The following is a 15,194-nucleotide window of genomic DNA, read 5'->3' as shown; positions in this document are numbered from 1 at the left end:
GGTGTGGCTGATACAGCATGTCATCACACAGCAGGCAGGTGTTTGGATCAAATCTATGTTATGGAGCCTTTCCATGTGGAGTTTGCGTGAACCTTCTGTGAATATTTCCCTCAAAGTACTTTGGTGTCCTCACATAGTTCAGAAATATCCAAGTTAAGTTAGCTGGTGATTTTAAAGTCCCACATTTAAATCCAGTTTCATTAAAACTGCCTATTTTGGTCCTGTGATGAGCAGTCAACTTCTCCAAGATGTTTCTTGCCTCTTAAATACTGACTGAGGTTTAACCATTTATGTAGACATGCATTTATAAATTTACTCACAGTGGCTTGCAAAAGAGCTGATGGTAAAAAGAGACACGTTTACTCAATCGCACTCACAAATGCACACAGTCATACACGGATTTGTAGATTGTTAAGCATTTTTTGTACGGTTCTTTGCCCAGGGAAATATCAACATGTGGCAGGAGAAAGCTGAAATTAAGCCCACAACTTTCAGACTGCAAGACGACTACTCTTCCCATAGAGCCGCAGTCACCCAGTTTTTTTTTGGTGACTATAGTGTTAGCAAGATTAAATTGTCTTCCTTCAGAGCAAAGGATGGTAACAAATGAACTGAAATCTTTTAATGTATATCATCACTGTTTTTGTTGTTTATTCCAATAATACAACTAAAATTTTGTTTTTGCTTTTACAAAAGCATGAAAAATGATACCTAAAAGCAGTCATGTTTGCAATATAGCAATTGCAATGGACTGTTTTAATGCAATATTGCATAAGATATGGATGCATGTCATAATTTAAGAGTCATCCATTCCCACTCTGCATGTCAAAAATGTATTTACCCAATTAGAAGGCCTCAAACTGTCCATGATGTTCACGTCATATATATATTTTTAGTGTTTGAGACACTATAGCTGGCAGCAATTTTAAGGAAAGAAATGTTATGACAAAAAAGGAAAAGAAATGTAAATTAATCTTAAATCTATAATATAAGTTTCAACAACTGTGTTGTAATTACAAGTTTTCCTTATATTATGCAGCCCTAAATCAAGTAACCGACACCAACAGAATTGTCTGTTAATATTACTATATTACAAATGTCATGTAAAAATCATAACACATAGTATTATGCCTGATTGTTTTGTTTAATGTAGTTTTTTTACTTAAACATAGTTGCAAAAACACTTTTGACCGTGTCTTCAATTTAGAGCATTATTTTTTTTGGCATAATAACAACCTCCCTTATGTAACTACATATTTAGACAATTGCTTGCACATTTGATAAAGATCTGAAGCCATCAAATCTGAGACTCTGTGTGTAATTATCCAGAAGAAAAACAACATACAGCAATATGTTCTCTCAAAGCAAATCACTTAGAATTAACTGAAGAAGATTCCAAAAGAAAACACACAACATCAACGGCTTCTGATAAATAATTTAAAAAGATCAAATGTGGATCTTCAAGGTCGATTACTGCCTAATGTTTCCCTGGAGGACATAGCAACAAGCACAGGAAGATTGATGAGCTTAATAAATATTTAGTGTAATTCCTGGTTACAGCCTTCTCACCTCAGTGCTCAACTCACACAAACCAAACTAATTAACACAAACTATTCCAGCTTTGTGTCTGTTAATTGTTGTAAGCCTCGTAACAACAAACACGCCGAGGGCCACTGTCAATCACTCAGCATGTAGAAAAATATTTTACATAAATAATTGAGCACAAAACTAAAAAAAAATACAGATAAAAAGGATAAAGTACATGACGTAAAAGAATGAGTTCATCTTTTAACCAGAATATTTGGTTAACTCTGCTTTACACTTTAGATGTCTCAATATTTAATTTTTGACTAATTTGAATTCAATTTAACAATTTAACAATAACTGACATTTACCCTCTCAGAAGATGTGTGTGAAGAAGTGACTAGTTGGCTCTATAGTGATTTTCAACCCCCTCAAAAGAAATCTCTGTTACGAAAAAAAATAAAAACAACTTTTACAAATCTAAGACTTTGTATCAACAACTAAATCTTTAGAAAGAACTTCAATTCTAGATAATTATGTTGTACATTCATAAGAACCTATAAGTCCGTGTATTATAGCTAAGAAGGTGAAAATGCAAGATATAAAGCACAATTTTACCTTTGTCATGCATCTATTGTTGAAGTTGTAATTTAAAATTCAAAATGAGAAACTTTCAGTATAATAAAAAGTTAAGAATAGCAAAAAAGAGAAGATATACCAAAGGTCGCATTGTTTTGTAAACTGCTATCTTTGCCATTTCCCGTCACATTTCCCTTCCCTTTATGATTTTTTATTTTATTTTATGATCATAATTAAAGGCAATGAAAGGAAAATATCTCTTTAGATATTTAACATGTTGGTGTTACTCTCAATAGTCCTCCATCAAAGCAAGTATTTTCTTTTCCTTTATGATTTTATTGATGGCATTTCAAAAATGAAAATTATTCATTGAAGTAACCGTGATGCCAGAGGAGCACATTAGAGAACATTTCATTCTCACACATTTGTTTTATTACTGATAAAAGCCATGACTCAAAGCCACAAAGGAGCTGCAGTGGCTCACTAGTGCCATCTATAAATCAACAAAGTGAAACTGCATCTGCAGTTTATCTTGGCTTCGATGTATGAGACAACTTGAAGGAAGACAGCTGAAGTGGAATATTTGGGGTTTGATTCCAGTGTTGTATAGTAACGAAGTAAAAATACTTCACTACTTTACTTAAGTATATTTTGGAGTACTTCATACTTTCCTGGAGTATGAAAATTTTTGATGACTTTCACTTTTACTTCACTATATTTCCGAACTTAATTGCGTACTTTTACTCCGATACATTTTCAATGTGTGGTTTAGTTACTCGTTACAAAAAAGCGAGAGAGAGAAACGCAAGTGTTTTGACCCCACCTACTGATTAGCAAGTAGCAAGTAGGCTACCGAACAAAGTGCCTGGGCTTGTTCATCACCACCAATAGGATACTTCTTCTTCTTCTTCTTCTTTTCTATTATGGCGGATCACAAGCAACTTTAAGGTGCATACCGCCACCTACTGTACATGAGTGTGTAGAAGCATTACTTCATATCTATTAAATTCTACTTTTTAATTTTGTATTCTTAAGATAAATAAACAATGCTTTCCTTAATTTGTGAATATCTGTTATGTTTCCTTCATTTCCTAATATACCTTTAAGATTCCATTCATGCCCCATATTTCTAACTATTCTCTTTAATTCTTCCCTTTTGAGTTCATTTGACTTACAGTTCATCAATATGTGTTCTACATTTTCTTTCTCTCCACATCTCTCACATTTATCATTATTTTTCCTCCCTATTTTATAAAGCATGTCATTTAAGTAGGTATGACCTACTCTTAATCTACTAATTATTATTTCTTCTCTTCTGTTTCGTTCATTAATGCTTCGAATTCAAACTGACTTTTGTACTTCATATAATCTTCTTCCTTTCTTATCTTCATTCCACATTTTTTGCCATTTCTTGATTTCTTTACTTTTAATTAGGATACACCTGTTTCGCTTCTCCCATTAAACACAAAGCAAGTCTCGCAATCAGTAGCAGTCACATGGAAATTCTATCTTACAAAAACTCCCCGTCCAACTTGAAGAAACACATCGAGGTAACTTCTTATGAAATGGTTATAATCCTCGTGTTTCAGTAACTATAGCTTGGTCACTAGGCACTACTGTATTGTGAAATCTTGACCATAAATGAACTTTGTTTGGCATTGTTTCAGTTCCACACGTGGTGTATTTAGCTTAGGCCTAATGTTGACTGTAGCAGGCTACCTAGACTCCTCTGTTCAAGGGGGGACAGAAGCCATAGCGATAGCAATTTAGACTAAATTTAACGAATATAGGAAAGGCAAGCAAGTTCAAAACCAGGTTTACAGATGCCAATAAGCTGCATTTTCCTCCCAGTTCTTTTTTTCTTTTGCATAATGACCAGTTGTGTGCACCACCTACTGACTGTAGGATTGACTGATTCACTGATTTGTGAAGTAGAGTAATCGTAACAGCTCTTTTTCTTCATGTTGGCCGCATTTTCTGTACTATTTATTTTTCTCATTTTCAGCACTGACCTTACTTGAAGGGAAAACTTAAGGCTTACAAAAACTTTGTATTTTCTGTCCTGGAGGGTATACTAAGAAGCTGGTTCAGTTGTAAAGCAGGTTAAGTTAACCTTGTGCTATAGGTAAAGCACCTAATTTTCTTAACTAAATGATGCCTGCAGGCATATCTATTAGCAGGTTTAATTTTGCCTGCACTTGGTTGTGTACATTATTTTAAGTGTATTTGACAAGTTTACCAAAATATAAAAAATGTCATTCAAACTGCATTTGCTTTGTTTTACTTTTTACTTGTACTTTTCATTACATTACTTGAGTACATCCATTTTTACAGTAATTTCCATACTTAAGTACAAGAAGTTTCAAATACTTTAAGACTTTTACTCAAGTAACATTTCAGTCAGTGACTTCGACTTTTACCAAAGTCATATTTTGGAGAGGTACTTGTACTTTTACTTGACTCTGAGATTTCAGTACTTTATACAACACTGTTTGATTCAAGATACAGATGCAATCACATATAGCTTTGTGATACTATTTATTGACTCCGTATATTTAGTTAACAGACCTCAGAAAACTCCCTCTCTGCTCTTCCTGTTTCCCTTTATCTTTTCTCTCACTACATATTTCCATGTGTTACAACATTTCAAAAACCAGAAAAGGGTCTGACTCATGAGTGGAGCAACATATCTGACCCACAAAACAACTGCAAAGCATTCCCTGAGCAGACCTATTTCTTTTGGCACATTGGACTATTCCCCAAAGCCAAGTTCACTCTCAAGTCCATCGAGGCCGAAGAGGCTTTCTTTTATCTAGGTCTAACCCATTAGAATTAGAGACTGGACACAGGCTTCCAGACCTTTGTGCAGCAATCAAACATCCACACTCCATTTAATAATTTTCCAAATGAATCCCATTGTATTCAATTCCATCCCACTAAATTCCATTCAGTTCAGTTCAATTCATTTCCATTGTTTCCAATTCTAGTTTACCCAGTTACATTCAATCCTCTTCCGTCAATTCACTCCCATTCAGTTCCACTAGATTCAATTTCACTTAATTCAATGATTTTCTACTCAGTTAATTCAACTACCGCCTACTAAATTACATTCCATTCAGTTGCATTTAGCTCAATTCAGTTCAGTTCAACTCAATTCAGTTCCATTTCTTTTCCATTATGTAATTCTCATGTTGAAGAAAAACCGGCAGGTTGTAATGCAGACAGGCCAATAAACACAGCGACAGCGAACAAACAGGGCAGACTTTGTTGGGAAACAGGGGTGTTAAATCTTGTGTGTTTCTCTGACGAGGGAGCCTCTTCAAACCCTGATGGGGGAAAGTGCAAAGAGTAACCAAGAGAAAGAATTCTCCAAATAGATAATGGGAAGATAGTAATCCACTTTAAGAAGTTATTCACATCAAGTTGGATACAACCTGATGTATCCAACAAAATAAGAAGTCTGTCTCCTTAGTTTGATCAGTTCTTTGTCTTCAAAACCCACCAAACATAAGACCCTAAAAACTTGCAGCCAAGTCTCTAACATTGCCCATTCAGTTTTGAACTCTTACAAACTGAAGGGTTTTTTTTCGTGTTCTCATCCTCATTCCGTGAACAAACCGATTTCTTTTGGCACAATATACATATTCCCTAAAAGCCGAGTGACCCTCAGTTGTGTCACTTTGTTTGTGTGTTAATAATTCAGACAATCTGCTGTTGCGTCTGCTGTGACAGCTGCAGGTGGGAAAAATTGTGTGTAGACAGCAACAAGGGTTTTGTTCGTGCCCTTCCTGTGAAGCGCGTCACTTGGACAACACAAAAGGATTGCTCTGAACCTTCAGCTGTACAACACATTAGCAAGAGCACTTCCCCATTTAAGAATGTTCTTCATGCATATTTCAGGAGTGCAATTACCAGAATACTTTGTTCTCAAACATAAATTCATCATCTGTTGTTGTGACTGTTCTTTTTGTTTTTTTTGTCTTACCTCATCTGAACATTTTATTGAAAAAGAAAACATTTCCCTTTATTATACCTACACCATTAAGTGTAAGTCTCCTGTCCAACACCCTCAAACTCAGTCCTGTTTAGTTGTGTATGAAGTATTTTTACCTTTAACTTTCAGCACTCTGTTATATTCCTACCACAGCAAGATGGGTATACTGAGCTTAGACCAACTAGATATTTCCTTTAAGATATTGGTACATAATTGCTGCAGATTTGTTAATAAAACCATGATACCAATCTTCTGTTCCAGCATATCCTAAAGGTGGTCTTTTGGGTTGACATTTGGTAACTCGGGAGATCACTGGAGTACAGTAAATTCACAGTACTGTTTTTTATCTGATTAAATAAAGGTTTAATAAAAACATTTTATAAAACAATACTAAAAAAATGTCAAACTAGTTCCAGATGATTTGAGCCTGGGCCACAGTGCATTATCCTCCTGGAAGAAGCCATCAGAAATGGAAAGGCACACCTAATTGCACAATAAATAACAGGATTTGAATCCGACTGTGCGATTATATTGTTTCTATAAAACAGGAGCTTTAATTGGATGTTACTCTTTTGTAAAATGCTTTAAATGAGTAGTTTGTATTATGAAAATAACCCAAATTAATTTGAGATGGGATTTTAAGAATCCCATCTCAATGGTTGTTTCCATTGCATGATTTGCATTATTCTGAAGGAATAAATGTTCTTCTTGGAAATGATTATTCTTTTTAATGTGAAACAAACACTACCCAGAGTAAGTAGTTGAATTCGTAGTAGACTGTCAAATAGTAAGTCTGTCTCTCATGTAGGTATAAATATGTATAGATTTCCGAACTGGGAATCAGTCCCAAGCACAAAGATCAGACTTCTTTCCAGAGTAAAGGAAAAAGCACAAAAGGCCTTTCTGTTGTAGTTGGAGGATACTACATCTGGTTGTCTCTCATGTACTCTACAGTTGGTTCAACTATTCCCTGTCCACCTCCACCCATGCAAAATTAGAAAACAACTTCAATTCTGTTGTTGATAATGACCCTCTTTAGCGGAAACCAACACCCACACATCCTACGTCAAAGCAGAAAAGAGGCTCAAGCTATAGGAATCAGAAAGGATTCCCTGAAAGACAGAGGCAGAAGAGACCTGGTGGGAATGAGACAGAAAGATGCAGAATAGCTGCTGTGTGGAATATGCAGGACGCCACTTCTCTCAGTAATCTAGCAGGCTGGGCTGTGCAGCATAAGTAGAGTGGCAAGAACAAAACCAGAGCAGGGTTTATTTGTGAGGAAACAAATAAAAATGAAAACATTGTAAAGGTACGGGGATTTTCAGGCCTGTTTCTGTTTGTGGCCCAAAGATGTGGGAGGTGAAAGAACAGTCTTGTCCTTTTACCACAAAGGATGTGGTGAGCGGAGTCATCCATTCTCTCCCATCTTATTCTGTCCTATTCTCTTTTTCTCTTCCTTTAAACTCACTGACATCTTATTATTATTGTTATTTTCTTGCTTAACATCTTGAAAACAAAAAAAATGTGAATGCACAATTTGCATTAACAAGGATGTGAACAGATGGAAATAAATTGATTTTGTTCCCCACTTGTTTCACCATCCTCATACAAATTTGTTGTGAACTTTTTTTTTTCCTTTAAATTAAGTTCAAGGGAATAAAAGTCATTTGAAGTCATCTTAATTTTGGGGATTAGACCCAATTGGAGTTGGAAAACAACTGACTGACATGTAGCATTTAAGTTTGTGAAATAAAAATAAATCAGCTTTCAGTCCTGCGACCAGAAATCTCTGCTACAATGTTGCACTGTCTTATATCAAAATGTATGGGACATTAAAACTATTATAATGCTAGGAAATAAATTTATATTATTTAAATCGTCTGTATCTTATCACTGATATAATTTAGTAAAAAAAAATCTGATTCAAAATCTCTCTGAGAAAAGAGAATATAGAGATTATGTAACCATTTTTCAATGATAGTTGCTTCCAATCAGTTACTAAACAGACTTCTGCCTTCAAGTCAAAGCTATCATCTAAGGTCGTCAATATAAATATACCGTAGTCAGAAGAAAACTGCTGACATCATCAAACAATCAGCTAAAACTCAAGCATTGTAACATATGTTAGAATTAGCTTATATGAGAGACAGCAGAAAGAAAGGGAAATGTCAGAGCAAGCAGTAGTTTGTATTTATTTTTTTAACAGGTCATTATTTTTTGTAACCCCAAACCAAGAAAGAGGAATGATACCACAACTTAGCTATTTGCCAGCTGACTGGGCTCTTCCAGTTATACTGTGGTTTACAAAATTCAATGTCTAAATTTAGACTCAGGATGAATCTTAAATAAAGAACAGCTATTACTCAAAGTTTCAAGCTTACATTACGAGAAATGGCTCTTTGCTTTTTATGAATGGTCTGAGTCAGCTCCTGGCTGCTCCAAAAAGATGAATGAAGATCAGTTTAGTGTGGAGACTGTGAATTAGATCACTAGGGGACAGAGGCGGTTCAGCCGGATCTTCTGGGATCCCTGTGAGGCTTACAGACAAAGACAATACTGTTATACAGACTGACCCATTCGAGAACATTTTACTTCCTGTCCCACCAGCCTTCAAAGGTTTTTTGCATTTCAGACGTTAGTTCCCCAGAGAAGAAATGTTTTTTTATAATGTAAATCTCTGTATTTGAAAAAAAAATAAAATAACATCTGGAAAAAATTCTCTCACTTTTTTCTTAACTATTTTGGTGGTCTAACTAAAGTACCATTTATGTCACATTTCGCTTGCAATGCAGTATAAATGCAGTGGGTTGATTAGCAAACCAATCCATCAACAGCACAATGTCAGTTCAAGTTTTACCAAAACATGTTTTAAATTTTCTGGAACACCTTCATCTTTCCAAATTAACTTTAAGAAAAGTATTTTTCCAAATCCCATCATCAGTGATATCTCATCAACCGTTTGTTCCTAGATTCACTTTTCTAAACACACAAATGACATTACAGGGATTACAGTGCCATAATGAAAATACCAGCCATTTTATTTCTGTATAAAGTCACATGAGATGACAGGAGGTATGTTTCTAAGATTACGCTACCTTGACATGGCTCTGAGCACCCAGGTTGTAGATTTCTGTTGGCTTCACCTCATTGATAATTTTCACCAGACAGGTGCTGTCAGTCAGGTCACCATAATGGAGCTTCATGTCTTAAAAAGAGTAGCATACATGGTTTTTTTCATCATAAGGTGCATGGGAGACATGCTATTTTGAATATTTTATAAATTTATCTTAATTAATATCTTAGAATCATTTAAAAATAAAGAGTAAAACCCTCCGGTGCTGTTTTAAATAGATCAGAAAATGACCATAATCAGAAAAGATGACTTGCTGGTCAGTCTAATTTCACAAAAACAATCATTTTAAAACATTTTTGCTGAAAAAAAATGATTTTTATGTGTGGATAAAGCATACATTCAAATGGAGGTAAAGATAAATTTTGTTGAAGTTTGTATATAAAAAAATAAGTCTTTTGTGTTTAACAGTTGTTCACAAATTGGTGCTAATTGGTTTACGACTGGGACCAATAGTGCAGACGTTGCCAACAAAACACTTACTGCCCTCCGTATGCGTCTGTGGGTTTTGGTAAAGATGCTCGATCCGACCTGTGTTGAAGGAGCTGGAACGCCGCAAAATACCATGAACCTGAGGAAAAAGAGAACAGATAGGACTGAAACTGCAAAGATTTGGTGGGCTTATTCATAAGGAGTATTTTTTTAACTTTTAATTATTATTTACACAGTTACATTCCCCAACAAGTTACATATTTTCTTCACAATTTTTTCATGAATTGATATCTATGAACTGACTTAATTCTAATCTGACTAATTCTAATCTAACTACTAAATCAATTTCTTCATTTTATACAAGTTATTCTGGCAAAGTAAAAAGTATAAAACATACAAATATACAAATACTTGGCCATAAATTTAAACCATAGAAAATATGAGACCATTCAACCTTTTCAGATGTTACCATTTCTTAATCTTAGAGTCTTTCTTCTGGGCTTGTTTATCCCTAAAGACATCTTATAGTTCATATTTTCTTTTATTTTGTCATTTTATTTGTCTTCAGAGGCTTTAAACTTTAAATTTTAGGTCATTGAAGCACTTTTAACACTTATCTAGTAAGTAACCCATCTTGTACAGTTTTGTTTCAAAAGAACCTTAAATTTAAATTTATACTTATTTAATCATTTACAAATCAATAGTGCCTATATAGATAGTAGTTTTAAAAAAACTCTAAAAGCCAGGACGTTACTTATGATGCTGTCAAAAATGTGGCTGCACCTAATTTTGGTGCTAGTTACCTAAGAAAAAAAGTTTGGCACAACCACTGTCAGCCTGCCCTTTAATGAAGAAACAGATTCCTCCTTCTGTTTGGAAACTTTGGTCCAAAACTTGGTAAGAATCATCATTTCTTTTAACTGCTCTCCTAAATAAGATCTGTTTCTATAAAGCCAGACATCTTGCTTGCTTTTTAAAGAAAAGTGTCACACGAGTATGAAAAGCTGAGAAATAGAATAAGCTTGTTTACTTTGCTTCATTCAGCTTAGCTTTCCTTTCTAAAAGTTTTCTGAAACAGTAAATACTTTACATTACAAAATACTGATATAACTTCAGCTCGGTGTTTAGTTGTTGCCGTCTGATCTGTGATCTTTCCTCCACATTCAGTAGGGGTTTTATGAGGAAGGTCTGCTCAGGGAAGATAACAGGACCTGTTCCAATGGGAGTCCATTAGTGGGAGGACACTGTGGCCCGACCTCACTTCCTTTATTCACTGTGCTCTTCCTGCATGCCTCTGCACTCCTCTTTATTGCCACCCTTTCCCCCTCCACACCGCCTTATCAGTCAACCACCTCAAGCTGGAGCTCATCCACTTCCTGCCTGCTGTCCCTGAGCTGGGCAGCAGATGGAGCAATAAAAGCAGATTAAGATGAAGGTCAGTGTTTCTTTAATCAAGTTATAGTCTTTATGCAACTTATCTAGTTTTTGCTCATCATTACACACACATATATATATATATAATTTTCTGCCTTTTTGTGTTACATCTAAATGTTTCTTATGAAACAAATTTCAGTACTAGTATGCTTTCATTTATCAAATTCGAAATGATTTGCAAGCCATTCTGTCTTCTTAACAAATACTAACCTGGTTACTTCCAGACTAGTAGCATCAACACATCACTTTGAAATAACCTACTAACATGAAGTACACTAAAAAATTTCAACTAGATAAAGATGATGAAACAATGGGTTAAAAAGTCATTTCTAAGGCTTTGGAACTTCAGTAAACCACAGTGAGAGCCATGAAATAATAAACAGAGAACATATGGAACACTGATGACCATTATTAGAAATGGCCACCCTCGCAAACTTAAAAAAGCTTTGTGGGGGCGTCACATGGCGCAGTGGTTAAAGCGGGTGCCGTGTATTCGGAGGTTCCAAAATCAGACGCGGACGTCCCAAATACGACTCCTAACCTCGGCTCCTTTGCTGCATTTTACTCCCTTCTTTCTGCCCCCTTCCTGTCAGATTACCGTTACATAACAACCACTAGTGCCAAAAATTCTTTTAGTAAAAAGGCTTTCTGAAACTAGGCGGCCTCATATGAAAAGTCATTGCCCCTAAAACCAGCAGTACCACTCTAGATGTGCCATTCAGGATGGCAATAACTGCCATTTGGTATTGTCCTTCTTTAATAAAATTGTCTTCATTCAGACGCATCGGTGCCTTTTGTAAGCATGAACATGAGTGGCTTGGTCAATCAAGTCAATAGCTGCTCAATCAGATTTGGATTTTATTTTTACCATTTCAGAGGAGCACGTGCTGGTGTACAAGCAGTAGTTCAGATGTTCTGGCTTCTTCGGTAAACCTCCCGAATGGGTCATTGATGTATTGTTGGTGTAATTGTGTTGGTGTTGGGAGGCCAGTGACTTCTTGGAAAGTTCCACCTTGTTCATGTTTTAACTTTTTATAAATAAGGACTATTACTTTAGGTTGTTAAAGTCCAGTAACCTTAAAAATAACTTTGTACCCCATTCTGTTTCTTTTATTTAAGCCTTCTTCGTGTTGTCAGAGTTCCATCTCAGAGATTTCTACAGTTCTGTAAGTAGTCTGACCTCATTAGTTTTCCTCAGGTTATCTGTACCTGATGTCATAAGTTGTTTGGGACCAAAAAGGCAAAAGATTTCTTAAGAAATCTGTTAGTGGCAAATATTTGTTTGTCGGCACTGCTGCAAGACCCCTAAAAATACAACAAGCGTCAGATGAAAGTTGATGACCTCACTCTTAATGCTGTATGATAGCAACAATTTCCTGAGAATTAGTGGGACCCTTGGGTAAGCACCACGGTCAGGGGTGAAAGAGCTCATCCAACAGGAGGGTCTTATCAGGGCGAGGTGTGAGAGAACCAGCGTCTGTAAGAGCTGTCAAATCACCATTCCCCCTGGAGTTCCCACAGAGGTGGCTGGATGCTGCTTATCGAGGGAATGTTGCTGTGTGGATGTTGGCCTTCGTGACTATCGACATTTATTTCTTATGCGTCTGTGAGGACGTCTGAGCGTCTGAAGAAAAAAGATCTGTTTCTTTTTAAGGTTGCAGTGTGTGTGTCTCTCTCTCACCTCATAGCCTTTAGCAAGTAGGAACTCAGCCAGGTAGGAACCATCCTGAAAAGAAAGACAAGACTTAGGAATAATGCATACAACTAGAAGAAGCCGCACTGTTCCATTTGGATTACTTGCTGATCTATCTTTCATTTGCAACAGAAAACTTTAAAGTATTGTATTTCTCAACAAGTCACAAATACAATAAGTATGACTCTGAAAAGTAGGAACAGTGCACACTACAGCCACCTTTACTGATACCATTCATCAGCATAACAAAATGGCTTGTGTCACCAATGCAGTATAAACTTCAGGTAGACTGAAAGAGGACAATAACCTTAGAAACAACATACCTTCAGAAACATACACAGAATTTGTAAGATATGTACATACCATAAGTATTTACTTATGGTAAGTAAATACCATAAATGCAAAGCATATCACAACACAACAATTCACCCTTGAATGACCAATGGGTGATCATGTCCTCATGTTAACCATATAACTGCATGAAAGAAACTAATAACTCACAGAAACATGAACCACAATAGAAAGATAAATGAATACCCAAAATCATTTCTTTGTGTGAAGCAAGTTTTCAATACGATTAGGTACTTTAATACTTAATGTACTATTTGCTAACTAAGATTATTTACTGAATGCCAGGCGTGCTCATTTGATGAAAAGTAATAAAAACCCTTCAAATATAAGCAAAAATTAAAAAGAAAATGATCATAGTACAGTTTTCAGTTTTCTAGAGTAGTCGGAAATGAAAAACATATCTTTTTACTTTTAGGTTGGTGCATGAAATTATTGATGATTATGAAACACGATAGCCAAATTTAGTGGCATAATGTTGCCCAGAAAGGATCGTAGTACTTGGGGAAAAAATGACCATAAATTAATTCATAACTCAGTTGTTCTTTCCACATACTTAGAAATCAAATAATTTAAAGGTCAATAAAATACAATGACATCTTTAGTGATGTTGGAAACAACCCTTAGGAAAGCTGTATGACACAGCCCAGCAGTATCATGAGAGTCATGGGATCAGATGCAACATCCGCATGAATCTGGAACTCTTGGCTAACCCATGTCTGAGCAAGCACTGTCAACAAGGTCTAATTTGCTTGCCACATTTTCTTTCCTGCTCAAACTTTCCAATTGCACTCTATGAAAGATTCTAAGAAGTCATAGCATTCATCTATTGGTAGCCTTCATAAACTACATAGACAAACACACACATATACATACAGTGGTTCACAAAACAGCCCTGTGCTTCTCTTCTTGTCCAAGTCTGAAGTGAGAGATCAAAACAATCTGCTCTGAGCTCTGACAAGCATCAACATATTTTAGGTTATATGAGCTCCTGTTTTGAAATGACTAAAATTAAGTTTCCCTGAGATCTACCAAGCGATCGAGTTTTCAGATGACGAGGTGATTTAAACTCACTGAAACACATGAAGTAAACAACTTGAGTGTTTGAAAAAGAAAAAAGAAAAAGAAATAGCGGGTAGCAATGACAAAAAAAAAAAAAAAAACTGATTATCGGTGATACAGAAAGCCAACAACATTAAAAAGTTGTAGACATGAACTCACAAACTTATTTATTTTGGATGTCCAAATAATACAATGTGCTATTGTTGTCAAACAAATTAAATTGAAGAAACTGACCTCGTTGTCATGAAGAGCAATATTTCTAGTCTGAATTTGACTAGATTCAAAGCATGATCAAAATATACAAAATATTCTAAAGCACTTCATGTTTTAGAAGTGTTTTGTGGCTGTAAAACTTCTCAGGCATGTATACCTAAAGGATAATCAACTTTGTTGTATATCTTTTCATTCTGGATACAAACAGAAGAGTCCACACTAAATTTGTCTAAAAAGACAGAGAACTCTTCATGTACTTGCTGTGTGGCAAAAAACATTTTGCAAATCGTATGCAAATGCTTTTAATGATCACTTTCTTCAGCAACTGAAGAAAAATAAAAACAAAAAAGCAAGATATTTTTCATTTCCCCAAGGCACAGTCCTTTGTGGTGTGAGAGAAACGAATGACTTTAAAAGAACAAATACCGTGAGGATTGGAGCGTAATTCAAATAGATTTTAGTTCCGGCCTTCAGTTTTACGTTCTTATGTTGTCTTTTCAGGATTGTTCCCGGGATCTGCAGGTTGAGCAGCATGAAAGTTGGTTGGCACGGATGCCAAAGCCGTTTCTGCGTAAAGCAAGGGTGATACTCTAAGCACTGGCACCCTCTCATCCATCCAAGTAGCATTCAAAGCTCCAGCTGGTGTCATGTTTTCCTGTCCTTGTGCCAGGGTCAAAACGTTCCATGCAAGTACAAAACGGGGAAAAAAAAACAAGCTTAAAGTGCTTCAGCTCTGCCTCTAAACAAGAAGCTCCTTTGAGGCCACATTATCCCATAAACCCTGG

General features: G+C 35.8%; 1 protein-coding gene across 1 annotated transcript in view; it reads right to left on the bottom strand.

The window, feature by feature from the left end:
• The window catches only part of gmds (GDP-mannose 4,6-dehydratase), a 178,955-nt gene that overhangs the window by 151,673 nt on the left and 12,088 nt on the right, over positions 1 to 15,194 (bottom strand). Inside the window, exons 2-4 of the mRNA XM_032572964.1 lie at positions 12,775 to 12,819; positions 9,711 to 9,798; positions 9,193 to 9,302 (exon numbers count right to left, since the gene is read on the bottom strand). Coding sequence (XP_032428855.1) covers positions 9,193 to 9,302; positions 9,711 to 9,798; positions 12,775 to 12,819 — 243 coding nt within the window. The remainder of the gene's footprint in view (positions 1 to 9,192; positions 9,303 to 9,710; positions 9,799 to 12,774; positions 12,820 to 15,194) is intronic.

Source organism: Xiphophorus hellerii, chromosome 9 (genome assembly GCF_003331165.1).
Source record: "Xiphophorus hellerii strain 12219 chromosome 9, Xiphophorus_hellerii-4.1, whole genome shotgun sequence".
Taxonomy (NCBI): Eukaryota; Metazoa; Chordata; class Actinopteri; order Cyprinodontiformes; family Poeciliidae; genus Xiphophorus; species Xiphophorus hellerii.
This window is presented reverse-complemented; position numbering and strand designations above follow the sequence as displayed.